This window comes from Crassostrea angulata, chromosome 9, assembly GCF_025612915.1.
Source record: "Crassostrea angulata isolate pt1a10 chromosome 9, ASM2561291v2, whole genome shotgun sequence".
NCBI classification, from domain to species: domain Eukaryota; kingdom Metazoa; phylum Mollusca; class Bivalvia; order Ostreida; family Ostreidae; genus Magallana; species Magallana angulata.
The window spans coordinates 30204306-30226090 of NC_069119.1; the positions used below are offsets into that span (position 1 = coordinate 30204306).

The 21785-nt window shown below is 33.7% G+C and overlaps 1 protein-coding gene across 1 annotated transcript in view; it reads left to right on the forward strand.

The window, feature by feature from the left end:
• LOC128162267 (integrin alpha-8-like) overlaps nucleotides 1-21785 on the forward strand; it is a 37049-nt gene that overhangs the window by 5963 nt on the left and 9301 nt on the right. Inside the window, exons 3-17 of the mRNA XM_052825430.1 lie at nucleotides 557-690; nucleotides 2336-2433; nucleotides 2915-3106; nucleotides 6843-7032; nucleotides 8355-8687; nucleotides 9998-10104; nucleotides 10456-10645; nucleotides 11317-11411; nucleotides 15277-15331; nucleotides 15789-15899; nucleotides 16254-16348; nucleotides 16628-16684; nucleotides 16782-16952; nucleotides 17877-17982; nucleotides 20719-20904. Of these exons, the coding sequence (XP_052681390.1) occupies nucleotides 557-690; nucleotides 2336-2433; nucleotides 2915-3106; nucleotides 6843-7032; nucleotides 8355-8687; nucleotides 9998-10104; nucleotides 10456-10645; nucleotides 11317-11411; nucleotides 15277-15331; nucleotides 15789-15899; nucleotides 16254-16348; nucleotides 16628-16684; nucleotides 16782-16952; nucleotides 17877-17982; nucleotides 20719-20904 (2120 nt within the window). The remainder of the gene's footprint in view (nucleotides 1-556; nucleotides 691-2335; nucleotides 2434-2914; nucleotides 3107-6842; nucleotides 7033-8354; nucleotides 8688-9997; nucleotides 10105-10455; nucleotides 10646-11316; nucleotides 11412-15276; nucleotides 15332-15788; nucleotides 15900-16253; nucleotides 16349-16627; nucleotides 16685-16781; nucleotides 16953-17876; nucleotides 17983-20718; nucleotides 20905-21785) is intronic.

Below are 21785 nucleotides of genomic sequence, written 5' to 3' on the forward strand. Positions count from 1 at the left end.
ATAATATCTAGAGAACATTCCCTCTATTTCAAATAATCGCCTCTGATTTGTTGATTCGTAAACGATGACGTAAATAACTCTTCGCGACTCCAAAACAAGGTGACGTCATAATAGACAGTCAGTCAAGGCAAGTAAACAACGGACGCGCAATGCGACGGTTTGCTATCATAACAGATATAAGGATTTGCGAATTACTGTGAAGTAAAATAAGGTAGAACATCTGTATGTTAATTCTTATGGTCGGCGGAATATCACCAGTGACCGTTTGATGCTGAGGATATTTTGGAAATGAACTTTGCACAAAATTGAATTCGTGAATTCTTTGTTGAGCTGAGAAAATTACGGCGATCTGTTTTCAGTTACTTTCTTAAATTTTTGTTTGTTTCTTCATATAACAAAACAAATGTTGACTGTGTTTTCGGGCAACATTGATTATATTAGCCCCCGAGGGACGAAATATTGCCCTCCTTAACAACTCAGCTTATAAAACTGGAGCTTCGAATTTGTTTTTTACGCAAATGCATTGCATACATGTATTTACAAATTGTACATGCAGGGTTTTGGTTGGCGCCACTAAGGACAACTTTACGGATAATCCCGACATTCCCTCTCCCGGAAATGTCTACGCCTGTCCCGTGGATTTCAGTTCAGAGACGGAGTGCTCGGTGTTGTCGTCATTACGTACCTCAGGTAAAGCCTTTAGATACAATAGTAGTAGTTTATTGGCGTATACATTACACATACATGTACATTGTCATCATATATCGTATATGATACATAAGTATGCACGGATTAAAGCCCCTTTCACAATTGGCGCACGAGCACTTTACAACACTTTGCGACCGGATTTTTTTTAAATTTGCACGAGCTCTCTCATAAGTTGCACGAGCTCTCGCATTCGTTGCATGCGTTTTAGTGCTCGCATCAAGTCTCCTCAAAATAGTGGACATGCACACTATTCAGACACGACCGAATGCGATCCAAATCATCGCAGTGCAACGCACGAACATTAGTACGAACGTTTTACAACGTTTTGTATACTGCAAGAGTGATGCACGATTTATAAAGGTCGTAAGATGAATCGCAGTTGTTAATGCGCGTATTGTGCGACCGTGAGACTGTTGCTCAACATGTGTCATGTTATCTTGCAACGTTTTACTATCATTGCATGACTTATCAGTAATATGTCATGCTTTGCCGCTAGTATATATAACCTGTATAAGCATCTCTGTTTCAGACAACAATTCAACAATATATATTTATTGCATGATGGTGAGGGAAATATGAAGATTTATTTCTCCAAAAAAAATCATATTTCCCCAGGGCATCACCCGCGGAAAATTTGTTTTTCTGGAGGAATAGATCTTCATATACCCTGAACATTAATGCAATAAACAAACAACATATGATTATACAAAATACGTTGATTTCTAAAAATTGTTTGATTTCCTCTGTTACTCTCACTTTTCTTTCATAATTTCGAATCATAGCTAGTTAAGTTGGTTTTGTGATTAAAGAGAACCTAATGATTTAATATTTTTGATTTAATCATACTTGTCAACATCATATGCTCATATCAGCTTTTTCATTCCTATGAAATGGCCCTGTCACGTGACTCTCTGGACCAATCAATAGAATAGAATAATCATATGGAGGTATAATAATCAATGCTACTGCATCTCTGTTTCCTCGTGGGCGGCATGTTCTCTCGCTTTCAACTATGTCTACTGAAGAGCATCGGAAATGGGCGGTATATATACCCCCTCTGACTCGCACGAACATTCGTACCATGGAACGCATGATCGCACGTCCAATCGCATTGGCGCACGTTAAATGGTCCGATCACCTGGTCTCTCGCGCGATCATATCGCATTATCTTTCAACAGCCGCTTTAATTGTACAACAGTCGCAATTAGACGCAAGATATATTGCAAGATTTAATGCGTTTACATCGCTCAACGCTCGCTTAGATCACGCGAATTTCGTACGAATACTTTTTTCAAATGCGATTATTTCGGCAACATTTTACGATACATATCTAATTTTATCGGTCGCACGAGTATTCAATCGCTTCTGCTCGTGCGCCAATTGCGAAAGGGGCCTTAGGAAGGGGTGTGTCGGGGGAATTCAAAGTTACTATTATGTTCATTTAAATTTGGCGGCTTGCAAAAAGAAAAGAGAAAAAAAACAAAACCAAAAAACGCATATAATATCACTGGATTGCAAAATTCATGAATTTCAACATCTACCTTAACTATCCTCTCGAATTTCCTCTAATTATTTTCAAACGATTTTAAAGAGGAACTAATTTTTTTCCCCACAAATAATGTTGTAGAGACGAATGCTAACATATCGATGGAAGCATATGAAGAGGGAAATCAGCAGCTTGGAGCAACCATACTAGTTCCAGAGGATACGAAAAAACCAATCAAGGTACAAGTTTGTTTTAGTTTGAAACTTGAAACATTGAGTACTGGGGAGGTGAAAATGAGAGAGAGAGAGAGAGAGAGGGAGAGAGAGAGAGAGAGAGAGAGAGAGAGAGAGAGAGAGAGAGTGTGAAAGAGAGAGAGACTAAGAAAGAAAGTTAGTGAGAGAGAGAGAGAAAGAGAGAGAGAGAGAGAGAGAGAGAGAGAGATTAAGAGAGAAAGTTAGTGTGAGAGAGAATAAGTTAGAGAGAGAGAGAGAGAGATTAAGAGAGAGATTAAGAAAGTTAGTGAAAGAGAAAGAGAGACTAAGAAAGAAAGTTAGTGAGAGAGGAAAGAGAGAGAGAGAGAGGGATTAAGAGAGAAAGTTAGTGTGTGAGAGAGATTGATTAAGAGAGAGAGAGAGAGAGAGAGAGAGAGAGAGAGAGAGCAAAGGAAGCATCCTCCTAGAGCGTCTGTTTGACTTGAGTAAATTTTATGTCCTTTTTCAGATCTGTGCCCCAAACTGGAAGAATTTACGGTTTTTAAGCAAGGAAGGTTATTTCCAGACCGTGGGGAATTGTTTCCATCTGAACAATAGGTCGGACCTTAACAGCGCCAGAGTCAATGCTTTCCGAGTGAAGAAGGACGATTTAATTTATTATGCCAACCCATTAATAGGATTCTCAATAGCCGATTCTACGGTATGTAATTATTTAGTTACGGATATAAGTATAATTGACAGTTTCGAGAACTGTCTATTTATTTTAGACTATTATGATCTCATTTAGGACAATGTTCAAATTCTTATATATATATATATATATATATATATATATATATATATATATATATATATATATATATATATATATATATATATATATATATATATATATATATATATTATTTCAAAGTCCTGTAAAATATTTTTATATATTTGTTTTGTTATCCCTGGTGTTTCCTTAGCTGAAATAATGCAACCCTCTCCGATTTTCCATATCTAATGTTTACTGGAGAGGGCTACAATTCCACAGGATCTCCGTAATGGTGCAAAATTATTTTTTTAATGCGGCTGACTTCGGTCTGAAAGATCGTTTTTATATTTGACTTCCTTTAAATAAAATGATTTTTTAATTCAGGTTGAACAAACTAACCGTATATTAATCAAAACCAGCTAAAACACATCAGCATATTTACCAGTCGTCATTTTCAGCAGCCATGACCGTTCTCGCGTGATTGTATGGGATTTACGTTTGGAGTTTTGATGGCTTGATAACGTGAATGTCAGTGTAAATAAGTGATCTTACCTCGTTCTATCAGTATAATATCATTTAAGGGAATGCTATATAATGAAAAATTCATATTTACCGCAGTAATTGTGTTTAAAACAGGGGAATTCCTATATTCAGATCAAGATCCGCGCCTGAATTCTCATTGGCAGTCCCAAAATAAAACCGATCAAGGTCAATAAACATGGCGGACAAATTCAATTTGCGTTGTTGACATACAAGAAAATAACCGATATATCATATGGACTATACTTGATATTTTTGGGTATGTCACACACAACTATAATGTTTGAGTTCAGGTAAGAAATGCAAATTAATGTTATTGTCATTTATTCACGATATGAGCCGAAATCGTTGCGGGAGAGAATCACTCCCGCACTTGCACCTTTACGGAGATCATATAGAGTTGAAGCCCTCTCCCCCCCCCCCCCCCCCCCAAAAAAAAATTGGGATAGAGATACATTATTGCAGCTAGTGTTTCCTGGGCGGCATATGCTGCTTATGGTGTCACAACAGTACGCTATTTTTTTTCCGAAGATTCACGTCAATACATGGTTAAAGCAAATTTATTCCCGAATTTCCCTTAAACATTGGGGCTTTTTCGGTTTATTTTTATGAGATTAAAAACAATGTAGTATATGATAATCCCAGTTTTGTAATAGTGTGAGGCCAATTTGCATGTTGTTTCCGGAATTGAGGGGGGGGAGGGGTAACGTTGCAAGCTTGGTTTTCAAGCACATGTGTAAATTTGACGTAAACAGACTATCTTGCCTTAAATTGGTGTGGTTTTGCTACTTAATTGTAAAAGAAAGTGTTGTTTTAAAATATGTGAAGAGGAATGTTTCACAATTCAATTCAATTTATTTCACTTAAACCGTCAACGTGACGGTACATGAGGTATATATATTTATATATTTACAAATGTATATATATATATATATATATATACTCAGAGTCAGAGGTACATGTACAGTACAAATTAGAGAAAAAAATTATTAAAATTATCATTTCACAATGTACAGCATCTTTCATTCAGAGGAATGCCTAACCATTTACGAGTTTCTACAGGAAGTCGGTGGTTCGACGTTCGAAATTTAACAAGTATTTTTCGAAGTTTTGGTGGTAAAATACTAAAAAAACTTTCATATCCAAAAGTTAATCTGAAAGTTTTATATACACAAACGTTCGTTTTTTATTTATTTTCCGTATCTAACGATGCTCAATTTCTGAAGGAAGATAGCTACGTTACCTTAGTACAGTGTCAAATCTAGTTATGCAGTGACGCCTCAGTTGTGTCAGTATTAGGAAAGTATAACACTGGAAAAAGTCACTCAAATTAACAGTAAATTATTTGTTTTTGAAAGATATAATGATAAGTAAGTAAACTGTACATTTGTCAAATAAGCGGAAAAAATGTAGCTTTGGAATAAAAAATGAATAATATTATTTTAAAAAATTCCACTAAGAAAGTAACAACAAATTCCATGCGGTATTCGAACTCATGATATACGGATCAGAAGCCCGACACTTCACCCGCTTGACTTTGGAGAGAGTTACATATGCATGTTGCCGTTGATAAAATCATTTTGAAAAAACAGAATATCGTTTTGATCAGCCATTTTGTGATAATGTATTATTCAACCTTAAGGAGGCTGGGTGGTGAAATATTAAACTAACAGAGTTCCCTAAAATGTTAAGATATCAATTGATAAGATATAAACTATGAATTAGTAAAGAAAATATTCATATAATTTTCCTTTGAAATTTTTTATATTTTCCTGTATTTTGATAGGGAGCTCTTCTTTTGAAGGAGACCAATACAGTCTAAACATGGCCACGACCATCGAACCCTCTTAAGGACGCGCACACTGCACATTTGATTATTTAATATATAGCCTTGTGTGTTTGATTAAGAAATAATCCTGACGTCAGCCGATCAAAATGCAATTAAAATGTGTTTTTAATACGCATAAGTGCTTGGAGTGAAATATGGACTCACAAGGTCATGTTTTTGTTAAGAAGGCTCGTTAGTGTAGTTTTGGACATTTTTAGACTGTAATGGTCTCCTTCGGGAGAAAATGTCTGACTATTTAAACATAGTCAGACGATGTCTGACTTTATAAACATAAAGGAAAGTAGCCAAATTTAAAAAGTTAGATGTATGGATTTTTTCTTTACCAAATAATAGTTTACAACTAAGCAAGCAAATCATATCTTAAAAGAAGATGGTGGATAAGGCGTGTAAAATGATGCTTAAAGTTTGTAAACTGTACAACCTTTTTAACCGACCTTGGCAACATTGTAGCTAGTCTTTTGTTTCCATTTTCTCGTTAACGTAAAATGAGACAGTAAAATCTCGTAAGTGTAGAATTATAATTGTCATTTATTTAAATTAGCGAGCGAAACGAACTCTAAGGAAAATAACCAGTGCGCCAAGTGTTTCCTCTTCCGATGTTTCAATCCCACTCACGCATAAATTATATTGATTTTATTTAAAGTATGCCGATGATAAAGTTTCTGTTCGAGTACTCTCAATACTTTGATGATTTTCCTGTTTGGCTGCTTGCTTCTACGGGTTTAGTGGCTGCTGTTATTGGCTGCTAGCTTCAGCCTGTTGTAGTATTCTCGGATGATGTCTTCTTCTAATAAATTATTATCGAAAAAATCTAATCGTAGTTGATCACCAATTCATTGATAATAAAAAATCAAATCGGCTGGTAGTTTACTCCATATCACTTTTTCCACTCAGAGCATGCGCAATGTATTTTTTCCTCTTACAACCCCCGAAAAAGTTCACTTTGAATATTTGCAATGTTAGCTTGACGGCGTATTGTACATGTAAATAACGCACTGGCGCGTTGTCACTTTGTGCTAACTAGTGTGTTGTCTTTTCCCACTGGTGCATTGTTTCTAACGTCGCGCTGCTAGTGCATTGTCACTCTGCGCAAGCGCGTTGTCATTTCGCGCTGGTGAATAGTTCCTAACGTCGCGCTAGCGGGTTGTCACTTCACGTTATAGCACATTGTCACTTTGCGCTTGTGCATTGTTCCTTACGCGCTGTCACACTTTTGCAAATAGCCCTATCGGGACACCATACGATACAGGTCGGTCGAAAGTAGAACACAAAATTGAACAACTGCGTGGAAAGGCGTCGCGTTTTAATAAATCCAATATGGAAAATTCACAAGTATGGAAACAATCCGGACCCGTTATTTTCGACGAAATGGTCGTACCACCTCTTCCTCCATTAATACAAGATGCCAAGCAACGGTTTGAGGAGATACAGAACCTGCAATACCGGAAAGACGACATACTATTGGTCAATTATCCAAAGTCAGGTATGTGTATTTCATGGGTCATCTGTGGGCAATTGTCACAGTGAAGGGAAAGCTTATATGTATATGAGTTGAAGAGAGCAGTGTTAAATTCTAAACATTTACATTTTTAAATGTCCGCAGTCAAACTGCGAATTGATTTTGTATTGTGCTCTCCAATGAATTCAAATGACGAAATGTTTGGGCACAAACGGAGTTTGCTAGCTGCAAAAATGTAGCCCTCTCCCGATTTTTTTTTCCGTTATGATGCAAGTAAGGGAGTGATTTACTCCGCAACGATTTCGGTTCAAATCGTATATAAATGACAATAACATTTGCATTTCATACCTGAACCTAAACATTGTAGTTGTGTGAGCGCATAAATTAAACCAAAAATATCAAGTATAGTACATATATCTGTTATTTTGCGTGTATGTCAACGACGCAAGTTGAATTTGTCCGCCATGTTTTACTGACCTTGATCGGTTTTATTTTGGGACAGCCAATGAGAATTCAGGAGCAGCTATTGAACTCAATATAGAAATTTCCCTATTTTCAAAATAATTAACGCGGTAAATATGAATTTTCCTTTATGATGTTTTAGTGATAGAGGGAGGTAAGTACGCTTATCTACACTAACATTCACGTTTTCAAGCTCATCAAAGCTCCAAGCGTAGATCCCATAAAATCGCATTGATTAATATACGACTTGTTTGCTCAACCAGAATTAAAAAATAATTTTATCTAAAGGAAGTAAAATATAAAAACGATCTTTCCAGGCCGCAGTCAGCCGCATGAAAAAATTAATTTTGCACCATTACGGAGATCCTGTGGAATTGTAGTCCTCTCCAGTAAACATCAGAAATAAAAAATTAAAGAGGGCTAAATTATTGCAGCTAGGGGTTTGCATAATTAAAAGAAATAAAAATAACATCAATATGTCAATATTCTAATATTTGATACTACAACTGTTATTACTTTTTTAAATATAAGTAATAAGGAATCATTCTTTAAATATACGGCGGTGATAATTGCACTAGCGTGATCAATTCTAACATGAAGACACTCGGGCTAGGTTGGATTTTGCCACGCTGCGGCCAAAATACTCAAAGAATGATTCTTAATTACTTAAAAAGAGTGTGAGATATATATATATATATATATATATATATATATATATATATATATATATATATATATATATATATATATATATATATCGTCTGCATGCACACGTATCGTGTGTCGTAAATGTATCGTAGTATGTATTATTATAATAGACTATAATAGTTCCTTGCTCGAAGGAAATTATTGTGATATAAAACATCATTTTACAATTTGTAAAGGTACTCACTGGTTATGGGAAATATTACACATGATACTGAAGCAAAAGGCAGAATATTCAAAAGAACCAAAGGAATTTTTCTTCTTGGAAGCGATGCCAAACCTTAGCATGGTACAAGACATGGCGTCTCCTAGGACATTAAACACTCACGTCCCCTACCGATGGCTTCCGAAACAACACATTGAAAGTGGCGGGAAAATAATCCACGTGGTTAGAAACCCAAAAGATGTGGCTGTATCATTGTATCACCATTTAACAAATATGAGAGAATTTGCTTCAAGTGATCCGGGGAACTTTGATGATTTCTTTGAAACAAAGTTCATGAATCCAAAAGGTAAGCGACGTATATATACACTACGTGTTTGGTATGCTGGTATGAAAGCAAAATGGTTCATGTTCGATATGGTGAACCTAAAGTTCAGCTAGTCATTGATAAATGTTGAATTTTATCAAAAAGCTCGTCTGAAAGCAAATTAAATGACAAGTTTTTTCAGCTTCTCTCTTGGTCTCAGCATTCTTGTTATCTATTTGGCATTTTGGTCAAATTTTATTTTTCTATTTTTATCGTTTGCAATGATTTAGAAATGCATTTCTAATGATCAACGAAAATCTTGGTGTCAGTCGTAGAATTAGCAGTAGAATTCAAAGCTCACAATTCTATGTCATGTAAACAAGGATCGTGCCCTGATTTTGTTGATATTGGTTCAATGAACTGGTAAACGTTCTTTTCCACGCTAATTTCTCTTTTCTAATTCGTTTAAGCATAATTAAACAGTTCTTAGCGTTAATCACATTTTAGTTAGGAAACTGGACTTTTTACTTCAACACATTCAAAGCGTAGACGAAAACATGATACATGCTTTGTTTACATGACAAAGTACTGTGAGCTCTCTATCTCGCTTATATCACAACTGACATTTGTGGTTGACTACTAGTATTAGAAATGCCTTACTGAAGCATTGTAAACAATAAAAACGGAGAGAAAAAAGTTTTTGACCAAAATCGTGACCATGTCCCTTTATGAGGACCGGATGGTCGTGTTCATTTTTAGACTGTATAATCTCCTTTCAAAGGAGAGCTTTGTATAAATATGTAGAAAAATATTCCAATTTTAAAGGGGAGATAATTATTATTTTCGTGTTTAAGGCTAAAAGATTTCTATCTAAAATTTAAAGTAGATCTTATAATCCCATAAGGTCTTAAACCAAAATTAAAATTATGTTGAAATAGATAAAGGCATGACATTGTGATCGATCGACCTCTGGGCTAGCCTTGCATTACTTAATTCAGCAGTTCAATTTCATTAGTCTATGTACTGATAAAATGTCGTACATTTTGCATTATCATATTATGAAAGACGTCTTTGAGGAAATAGATGATGCAAACATCATGATATGGTTTAGAATTGCGAAAACTAATAGGTTATTTTTAGAAGTGCAAATTTTATCATACAATGTACAATGTAAGAACAGGAAAAGCTGACGACCTCAAGAGTTATTTGGATAAAAATTTCTTATAAGAAAAAGCTTTTTAAATTAAAAAAAAATCAAATCTTCTTAATGAATTTGGATTGTTTGTCATTCATTGATCGAAAATGACATTATCATACATGTCCATACTTTGATCATGGCATCATTTTTACAGTGAAATTAATGGGCGGATGGTTCAAGTATGAGCAAGAATTTGAGCAAGCAGAAAAGAACGACACACTAAGGGTCATTTTTACTGTTCATTATGAAAGCTTGAAAAAGGTAATTGAAATTACAGTAAATGAATGAGATCCTACGATAAGTTTTGTGAAAGTACTCTTTATTAAATTTAGTGTACAATATCGACTATGCTTAATGTTGATATGGGGGGGATATTTAAGTTTGCACGGGGGGGGGGGGGGGGGGGGGGTAGGATCCCTCTCTAGATCCGCGCATGAATTTCAAGCAAAATCAGAATAGTAAAATCTAGCTTAATGATTGTTGTTTATAGTTTGCATACATGTATTAATTAATGGAACAAATAAAACAAACAACATTTTCTAGAGACAGCGCATTGAAAAACAGTAGTACTCATTGATTTTAAAGATTATTTTTCTATGTGTATGACTCTAGAATCCACTGCAAGAAACAAAACGTCTGGCCAAATTTTTAAATGTTGACCTAAACGACGAAAATATAGAGGATATAGCTGATAAATGCAGCTTCAAGAAACTTAAGCTAGCGAGTCGGACCGTCAAAGACAATTCCCTTGTGGCGGACGAGGTGCTTGCTAGAAAAATGGACCAACACATGTATAGGAAAGGTACAGTCTTCTTTGGAATTATGTTAGAGTAAAGAAGTATATTTATACCCCCCCCCCCCCCCCAAAAAAAAAACAACACAAAAAAAAAACAAAACAAAAACAAAAACCCTCAATATTTTTATGTAAATTTCCAAATCTTCATGAGTTTGAGGTGGAATAACACATCGTCACAAAATGGCTGACCTCTGATCGAAACGACATTTCGGCTTGTGATCCGTACACCCCAAGTTCGAATCCCGCAAGGGCTTTTGTTGTTACTTACTGAATTGATTTTTTTTAGATATTCATTGTTTATCCCCAATCTGCAAATTTTTCGCTTATTTGACATATGTACAGTTTATTTATTGTTGTATCTTTCATAATCAAATAATTTGCTGTTAAGTTAAGTGATATTTTTTCAGGTGTGTTATTCCACCTTAAAGATTCAATGGTTTTTTCCTACTCTTTTTTCACTTACTTTAAATTAAAAAAAGTACTTGGACACGAATAACAAGAGCAGATATATTAATTTTAGAACTGTATATTATTCTGATTTAAATTTGAAATTATTTTTATCATTCACAATAATTTCATGAAACCACATTTCACACATATAACACAAAATTAATGATAATATAGTTAATATTTCTGGTCGCTTATTGCTTGAATATTTAAGAACTATTTTTTTTTAGGTGAAATCGGGGATTGGAAGAACCATTTTACTGTCGCTATGAATGAAAAATTTGATGCGATCTTCAAGGAAGAAATGAAAGACTCTAATATTCAAGTTCAATTTGAATGAGAACTTATAATGGAATTCGAACTGCCTATTACTTTGCATTAAAGGGACATGGTCACGATTTAGTCAAAATCTTTTTTCTGTTTTTAGCTCACCGAGACGAAGTCAAGGAGAGCTTATGCTATACCCTCTGCGTCGGCGTCGGCGTCCGGACCTGGTTAAAGTTTTTGTTGCAGGTCCTGTATCTAAGCTATTATTTGTCCTATCTTCACCAAACTTGCATGGATGATGCATCTGGACCTACTTATGGACTTGAAAGACTTGGATGCTGAATCTGGGTCCTAAATTTCAGATGCTGGAGGAGGTTAAGGTTGTTGGACCAGGTTAAAGTTTTTGTTGCAGGTGCCCTTTGATAGCAATATCTTAGTTACTGCTGGTCCTAACTTCACCAAACTTGCATGGATGGTGTGCCTTATGATACTGATGCACCTGACAAGCTTGAATGCTGAATCTGAGCAATAGGTTTCGGATGCTGGAAGAGGTTAAGGTTTTTAGAGCTGGTTAAAGTTTTTGTTGCAGGTGCCCTCTGATGATTATATCTTAGTTACTACTGGTCCTAACTTCAACAAACTTGTATGGGTGGTGCGCCTTATGATACTGATGCACCTGACAAGCTTGAATGCTGAATCTGAGCAATAGGTTTCGGATGCTGGAGGAGGAGGTTAAGGTTTTAAGAGCTGGTTAAATAAAGTTTTTGAAACAGGTGCCCTCTGATGATGATATCTTAGTTATTACTTGTCCTGACTTCACCAGACTTCCATGGATGGTGTGTCTTATGATACTGATGCACCTGACAGGCTTGAATGCTGAGTCTGGTTTCGGATGCTGGATAAAGTTAAGTTTTTAGGCACAGGTCACATGTTTAATAGATGATAGTACTATTTCAAACTTGCATAGTTGATTTAACTGTAATATGAATGAATCGCAGAGGTAGCTTCAGATGCAGAGCTTGATCTCCATTATCAAGGATGCTAAAAATTAAATCTTAGTTATTACAGGTCCTAACTTCACCAAACTTTAATGGATGGTGTGTCTTATGATACAGATGCACCTGACAGGCATGGATGCTGAATCTGAGCCATAGGTTGCGGATGCTGGAGGAAGTTAAGGTTTTAATTGCTAGTGCCCTCTGATGATGATATCTTAGTTATTACTGGTCCAAACTTCACCAAACTTGCATGGATGATGCGTCTTATGATACCAATGCACCTGATGGGCTTGAATGCTGAATCTGAGCCATAGCTTTCGGATGCTGGATGAGGTTTAGTTTTTTGGAACAGGTCACATGTTTTATAGATGATAGCTTGCATAGTTGATTTAACTTAATTATAAATTAAATGCAGAGGTTGCTTCAGATGCAGAGCCTGATCTCCATTATCAAGGATGCTAAAGAAATCTCCTACCTCACTCAAATCAGCTCGATAGATAGATGTGTTTGTTGATAAATGATATAACATGATTCCTATGATATAGTATTGTATGATATGAAACAATATTGTTTGATATGATACAGTATGATATCTTATGTTATATTATAAAAAGTTATACGATAAGATATGATATTGTATCAATTTTTTTTATATTTTATATGATATTGTATCATGATATTGTTATGTAAAGTATTGTATATTATGATACAATATTGTATAATATTATATTGTATTTTTAATTTATTATTTTATCACATGATACAATTACATAAGATATTGCAAAATATTATATTGTATCCTATGATACAATATTGTATATTCTTAAATATTGTATCATACAATATTGTATAATATGATATTGGTTTCAGTAATATAGAATTATATCACATGAAATTGTATTATATGATATTGTAATATATATTATTGTGTCATATGATACAATATGTATAATATAATAATGTATTTTATAATTTTTTACTTTATCACATAATATTGTATCATTTGATAAGATACAATGTTGGAATCAAATTATATTGTATTATATGATATAATATCATATAATGTATCAAATATGTTTCAGTGTCATTTAATACAATATCATACTATATTATATAATATCATATGTTTCAATGTTATGATGTATTATGTAATATGATATTGTAATATAATACTATATTGTATTATATTTTATGATATTGTATTATGTGATCAAATACAATAAGGTATAACACAATACAACGTCATATCATACGTTACAATATCATATCTCATTATTGTTTATTACGGTATTTTATTGTATTATATGATATATATTATAAATATGACATGATGCAATATTTCATTTTATATCATTGTATTGATTAACATATGAACATATGATTATCATAAAAATTTTTATCAGATGATATACGATATTTTGTCAAAACAGAATCCATGAATATCCAAGATCATAAAGTATGATTTTCATATAAAATGATAAAGGTGGTCTTTTAAAGGTGATGTCTCATAAGGGTGATGCTCCGTCTCGGTGAGCTTAGTAATCTATGATTACCTATGTTTATTAATTACAGTGCTTCAGGAAAGCAATTCTAATGATCAAATGAAATTTTGGAGTCAGTCGTTAAGTTATAAGCAAGATACAGAGCTTACAACTCCTTGGCATGTAAATAAGGCTCTGCCTTGTTTTTGTTTACATAGGTTTAATATACCAGTAAAAAATCTTTTTCAAGCTAGTTTGTCTCTCTTCTTATCATTTTAAGCATAAATAAACAGTTCCTAACATTTAACACATTCATATTAGGTCTTAAAATTTGAATTTTCACTTCAGCATTCAAAATGTAAACAAATGCTTTGTTAACATAGCACAGAATTGCAATCTTTGTAACTCGCTCATAACTCAACGAAAAACGCTCACATAAATTTTGGTTGCCTATTTAAAATGCATTACTGAAGCATTATAAATATTATAATCGGAAAAATAATTTTTGACCAAAAATCGTGACCATGACCCTTTAACCTTTTGAAGAAAGACAGTTAATGACACGCATAACGTGAAACTTATTGTTACCATTTATATACATGTATATGTAACTGAAAACCGTTAAATCTATTTTGTTATTTGTATAGTTGTATTAGTTATATATACGTATATCTTAAAATGAAATAATGTTTCATTGTTAAAAGGAGGGTCTAAAAAGAATACATTGTAAATAATATCATTGATAGTTCTTTTTACTTATCATTACTATGTGACAGAATTACACATTAATGAGACAGTGTTGGCGGAAGGATAAAACGTTCGCTCAACTATGACCTAAGGTCTACTGCTTATTCACAACTATGAAACCTGTGCACTCCGCTACAAAATGCAGTGCATTGTAACCACAAAGTGACCTGTACTGTAGCAACATATAATAAAATGATATCCCCTTATGATACATATTTGTGTTCAGAATCCTGCCTTCGGCCTTTGGCGATATTTATGCCCTGAGGAACAATAGGGCATATGTTGCCCTCGTATCCAGTCAACAACTGTATATTAATTTAAAATATGATACAAGCCGTATGTCATTTAATCATATTTAGAAAAAATAATGTTGGTTCTTTTATCGATATTTATATGACGATTAAGCTTTCCCTAGAGCATACGATATTCAAATTGCCCCTCGGGGCCAGTGAATATTTTTTTTACCTCTTGGATACTAGTACCTAAACATCGTATTGGAATAAAACCCAGCTTGTGTTTGTATAATATCAAAGATACTTAAGTATAACATAAACATTTGTAATTAAGGCATGAGAGGTACAAAGAAAGTTTAATTGTAAGCGATTATACATTGACAAAATGTCATTCTTGTTTGAAGGCAAAAAAAAAAAGAAAAGAAAAAAAATACATGTAATAAGATTCGAACTTTATTTTTCAGGTTCCTGTTTTTGACACCTTTTATGGCGGCCCTAACATCGGAAAAGCATCCACAGGTAATGTTTAGAACTATTTAAGGTACAATTTCTTTCGATTACTTCTGTACTGTGCATTCAAATAAGAACGCTGGGTGGTCAACATATTCATCATCGGATCTACCTTAAATTTTATGATACGATTATTTTAGCAATAAACAATCATTTAGTACAGAACAACTTTGTTTAGCTTTAGAACTAGAATGCTTTCCGATATCTTTGTGGTCTTCTTCCAAAGGAGATAAATATGCTCTAAAAATGGCGACGACCATCCAGCTCTCTTAAATTGTACCTCTAAATGAAGGTATATATGTCAGTTATGATGGCTGATTTGTTAAGCGCTCCGTCTCCTTAAAACGATGACTCAATTTTTTTTTTATGAAAGGATGATCTATTATGGATGGATGATTGAATGAATAATTGGATGGATGATAGATGTCAGTTTATACATGTATGTGGTTTTGTTTTTATTTCTTAGGGGGGATGATATCTATGAATGATGGTAACCTTGCAGGGGTAGAAGCACTTCCACTGGTAGTGGAAAAATCTGACGCCATCAAAGAAACTTACTTGACTGCTTCTTTACTGGGTAGGTAATGTTGCATGCATATTGTTTGATCATTTTTGCAGAAAACCGTTCTTTTTTTTGGAGAAAAGGATCAGTGTCATTATTTAGAGCAGGGCGACTAAAATGCAAGGGGACATTGGCCATCCTGAAATATTACTATTTTATCAAAGGGGCGTGGTGCTCAAATGTGAAGCATTAACCATACACTTGCTCAACCTTTCAAACTAAGCTTAATTTTAGCTCCGGTTTTGAAAATTGTTAATCGTTTTTTCTCATACGGCGTTTTTTTTGGGGGGGGGGGGGGGTGTAGTGAAATCGTAATTTTGAAGTACAGTTATTCTCAACCAACTTTTGATCACCACGTGTCAATTTCAGGATTCAGTGTTGCAACAGGAAAGCTGTCTCAGTCGCCTAACTTCTTTGTGCTAGGAGCCCCGGGATTCGGCAATAAGAATGGAAACATTGGAGCTGTAAGTCCCAAAATAAAGATTGATCCTGACTCAGTAGAGTTCTTTTTACAATTTATTTAATTATGTTATACATTTTTAACACTTTTACTGTAGTCATCCACAAAATGTGTGACAGTTGCATTAACGTTTGTTAAAATGTGTCCTTGATAAAAAAAAATACCAAATAAAAAAAAAATGATCAAAAAATCATTTGCATAATCTTTTATTTTTAGGTCTTAGTGGAAGTTTAATTGTTTTGATTTAGGTTTCATATTGATTCTCTGTGTTGTTTTTTTTCAGTTTTCAGTGTTCGTATTTGGGGCACTATCGCAAATCAAACAAATTGAAGGGAAACAGGTCTATTTTTTAACATTTTGAAATTCAAAATAAAAACAAATATGTAATGATGGGACAATATGTTATTTATAGACAATTTTTATGTATAACATTTCAGGTGGGAGGTGGATTTGGTCAAACAATTTGTCTTGTTGATGTTAATGGGGATGGAAATGATGAAATCCTGGTCGCAGCACCAAATTGGTTCTATGACGACATTTCAAGAAATCAAGTGATACATGATGTTGGAAAAGTTTATGTTTACTATGGAAATAGTGATTCATCTAAGGTATGGAAGATCACAAATATTTTAAAATATATATTTTTTTTCTGTAGTTATTTGTATCGTACACCATAAATTATCTCATAAAAAATATAAAACGTTTTTGGATTTCCAAACACTCGGAATTGTGTAGGAACTCCGTTGACCATATATTTGATCAGGTTTCATCAAAGATCTGCAGAATATGGTTATACATATGAAACTTAGATAGAATGAATATGAAAATAGCCTAAAAGGTGGTCCAATGTCATACATTTTGAAAATCATTTCGGTATCATGTCTTTCGCGTTTTCTTTTCCAATATTCACGTATATCCATTTGTTATACAGTATAAGTAAAAGATTTTATGAATATCATTATTTCTTTAGGTAAACGTTCACTGAGTTAAATGCAATTTCTCAATAACAATAATTAAACCCAAGTGTAATTGTAAAATGAATGTTAATTTTGCACGAGGTGTAGATATCAATATAAAAAAAGAAAATATACTTTTCTAGATTTTTGTTTTGTTTTGAATGGACAAGTTCTATGTTAAAAATTGAATTTAAATGTGTTTGGTCAGCATGTTTTTATCATGTAAAGATTGTTGTATGAATAATATCTAAAGTTACAATGTATATGCACTATACTAAATACTGTATTCAGGGAAATATTTGCTTCCGTTTTATTTCGTCTTCTTTCCCTCGTTGTCAGCCGATGAATATAAGACTGGGCAAAATCCAATGTCTGAAAATGTATCTCTTTAAATGCAACTTTTGTGCGAAACCGTTTGTAAGTGAAGAAGGGCGAAAAAAGGACTAAAACAATCTATTTAAATAATATATAGATTGCCTATCGCCTACAGTTTTATCTCTATGTTAACATTATTTAATCCTCAAAATATAATTTTAAGAATTAAAGACGTTAAATCAAAAGTTATTCTCTTCGTAGATAATTGATGAACCTCCACAAGAACTAAAAGGATCTCTCGTTTCATTTGCACGATTTGGAACGGCTATTGCTGGCATTGGGGACATAAACAAAGACGGATTTAATGGTGTGCTAGATATACTATTTCTTCAAATTTTACAGCAAATTACAGAGTACTGTCAAAGTTTACAATACTAGTAGCCTACTGGATTAGTCAATAGGGAATACGATTTGGTCTGCCAAGTAGGGTACATGTTTCACATTTGGTCTGAACTTTTGGTCATGAAGTCACTTACTAGGTGTAGCAATTATGTGATCTATATTCAGTAAATATCTGATTTTGCAGTGTGCGAGAATAATTAATTCAATTTTTTACAATTTTATTTTCTTGGCTTGGATTATTAAACAGTCATAGCACTACACTCTTTAATTAGTGCTGTAATGAAAAATGACAATAACAAACAGCAAACCATCTAAAAAAAACCATACGAGGAAACGCAAATTCAAAGCAGAGCAACACGGACCTTTAAAAAGATAGAGGTAGGATCAGGTGCCTAGGAGGGGTGAGTATCCTCTGCTGACCGGTCACATCCACCGTCTGATCTTTGTCGTAATCAGGAATAACCCAAAAAAGTCCGTAGACGATTATAGTCTGTCCCAAGTTATTGCTTATCAGTTTTTTATGATTTTAAAGAAAAATACACAAACCTGTGAAAGAAATACAGTTGAAATTGATGAAAGGGAAAATATCCAAGAAATCTTCATTGAACAATTATCATTTTTCACTCATAAAAGTTCACAGGAACGAAAACAAATTTCTCACGGAGATTCATAATGGTAAATGTTTACATCTTTTCTCCATTCGAAAGTACTCGGGAAACCTCGCGCAATTTTTCAACGTTATCATCCGGGCTCATTGATGGATGATGCAAAATCCCCGTAGACTTTCTATTTTTGGATGTGTATTAAAACCTGAAGCGGTAGAAGGGCGTTTCAAAACAGATAATCTGGACATTTTTCATACTAGTAAATAAACGTAGTTTGAGCACAAAGGTATTTATGATTATTGCAATATAAAGCAAAAAGTGGTTGAAGCAAAATCTCGGGACAGAGTATAGGTGATTAATTATGATCTAACAATTAGTATGAAAAAAGTCAGTCAGCATGCGACCCACTGCAAGATTGCATTTGCTGACAAGGTCGTTGTATCGACCATAGAACTTATGAAAAGATGACTTCAAACAAGACTGTTGATAGTTCTGTTTAATGAACTTGTTTGCCAGTAGCTTGCCTCGCCTTAGAAACTGTTCATACGAGAGCATGCCCTTGCGTATCGAAATAACTGAGAGACAAAAACCATATGCAGGTGATAAAGGTATATTGCTAAATAAGTAAGGAAAGTTGACTGTAGAAAAATTGAAGTCATTACTTTTATCATAAAATTTTGTTGTTAGGTTAACATCCATGTCCATTTCCAGTTAATTATCCAAATATGAAACAGATGACGCAGACTCTATGGTATCTTTTATTTCATGTTCACCGGATATTTCGAGACGACGTAAGTATGGAAATAACACTTGTTAATTGATAATACGTTCGTTGATATGTTGAGTTGAAGGCCTCACTGAGTGATTTATTATTTCACGTACAAGTTTTTGAATAAATTCTGTTTCATAAAAATACAAAAATAGGTCTGCTAACAATGGGGCACAAATCGTACCTATGGGAATTCCAACAGATTGTTGGAAGACTTGATTCCAAAAACTACATAGATGTTGTCCATCGGAAATTCAAGCATCATCTTAATGTCAACTACAGAAAAATTGTGTGTGTAGTCAGAAAAATTTAAACAAAATTATTTTTAAGATTTTCAATAACAAGGTTAGCATTTTTACGAATTTCAATTTTATTGAAGAAACAACTGTCAATGATATCAAAAAGCCTAAATTTTATTTTGTCATGGGTAATGGTTGTATAAAGCGTTGAAAAATTGTATGTTTGATGTTATTGATTTTGGTAAGATTTTTTGACCTAAAAGGTTTTAATAAATCTTTTTTGAGTATCCATGTCTGATTCACACCACTTCTGTAGTATATTGTTGTACAGTACTCTTGAAGTTTCTCCTTCAGTACTGTAAGAATTTTAGTAAAGAGTAAATAGAGAGGTTTGGTAGAACATTTACTGGAACTTTCTATATATCTCTGTTTGTACGGACTTTTGTGAAGCTTTGGAATCCACATAAATTCTTACTTCCTCCTTGGAAAGATGCTATGGGTGTAAGTAGGACAGCCATATGTAGAATTGAAACCTAGTTCTTTGAAAATGTAATTTATATAATGTGCTTAACAAACAAAGACAATGTTCTTACCTGTCTTATCAGCAGAAACCAGTATATACCGATCATGCAGTTCTTTTCTCATTTATGCTTTATTGAAAACAGAAAGATAGATGATTATCCTTTGGCCTCTCGGTCGTTTGATACGAGATTTTAAAATACATCTGATGTAAGTTTTACCAGATGCTCTAGAATCTAGGATATTTTCTTTTTTAAAGGCTATGAATAGAATAGAACAATAGAAGAGAGTGTCCTATAGGTTTTCTTCGTGCAATAAATTGGTTGAATACACTTCATTAACCACGTGCACTTTACCTAGATTCGGACATAATGTACATCTAATCCATGTACTATATTTGGCAGAACAAGTTGTATACACATATTCTGCAATTCAGCAAGCTGTGGTATTCAGTAATTCTCTGCAAAAAAAAAAAAAAAATAGAAAAAAATTCTATGAATGCTGGTTTTTATTGGTATGTTCGCATTTTTACGATACATATTTACATTTTTAAAATTGTTTTATTATAGATGTTGCAATTGGTGCACCCTTTGAAAACAATGAAGGAGCCGTTTACATATTCAATGGCAAACAAACAAGAATGGATTCCATGTACTCACAGAAAATCCTAGGTTCTCAGTTAGAATATGGTCTTCAAGGATTCGGTTTCTATATTTCGAGGACAGCAAAAGATTTGGATGACAACACATTCAATGGTATTTATCTGTTTCAGCAATTATACATTATATGTTCATTCAACAAATAACCCTTTGGCATGCCTGCTGTAAATACCAAGATACCCTTTATTTGCCTTGTCTTTATATGGAATGGGGTTATGGATTAGTCATTTGTTAACTGACTGTAAATGTATTTAATTCTAGGTTCTTGTATTTTCATTTTACCTTTTATTTTTCTTTACCTTTTGAAATTTTTCTCCATGTTTTATTAGGACATCCTTTCTTGTTTCCATTTCAATGTTCATGTTTATTTGCCGAACAACAAAAAGATGATGCAGCCGGTTAAATATATTTATTCTGTATAGTTACATGCATATGAAAGTTGTTTTGCTGTGTTTAGAGAAATTGAATGAAGGTTTCTATAGCATGGCCTAGTTTTTGCCGCATCCTTTGCTCATATTATTCCTTTAAAAAACAAATGTAATTAAAAGCAACGACTAAACATTCGCCTTTTACAAGTCAGTACCAATTGCCTGAATGGAATATATTAGCCTGTCTGGGATATCCCAAGTGGGTCGGGATATAAATTTGAAGTGCAAAATCTTGAAAAATTTTATCTTGCTAAAAATATGGTAAATCTGCGTTTGAATAAATTAAATGTAACAAATTTTGGTAAACAACTTACTCTCTAATCCCACTGACACTGAGATTGATCACTGAGTGTATCTAAAAGTTCTTGGGGATCAATCTTACAAACTAAAGGCTTACAGAAAGAAAACTTGCTAAGCAAAAGTTAACGTTGTTGTATTTGATATGCATTTATGTGGATTTTTACCAAAAATCACTGAATCAATTATTTTTTTCATTCAAATGTATGTACCACTAGGGGTATTATATCTTAAACGAACTAATACATCCAA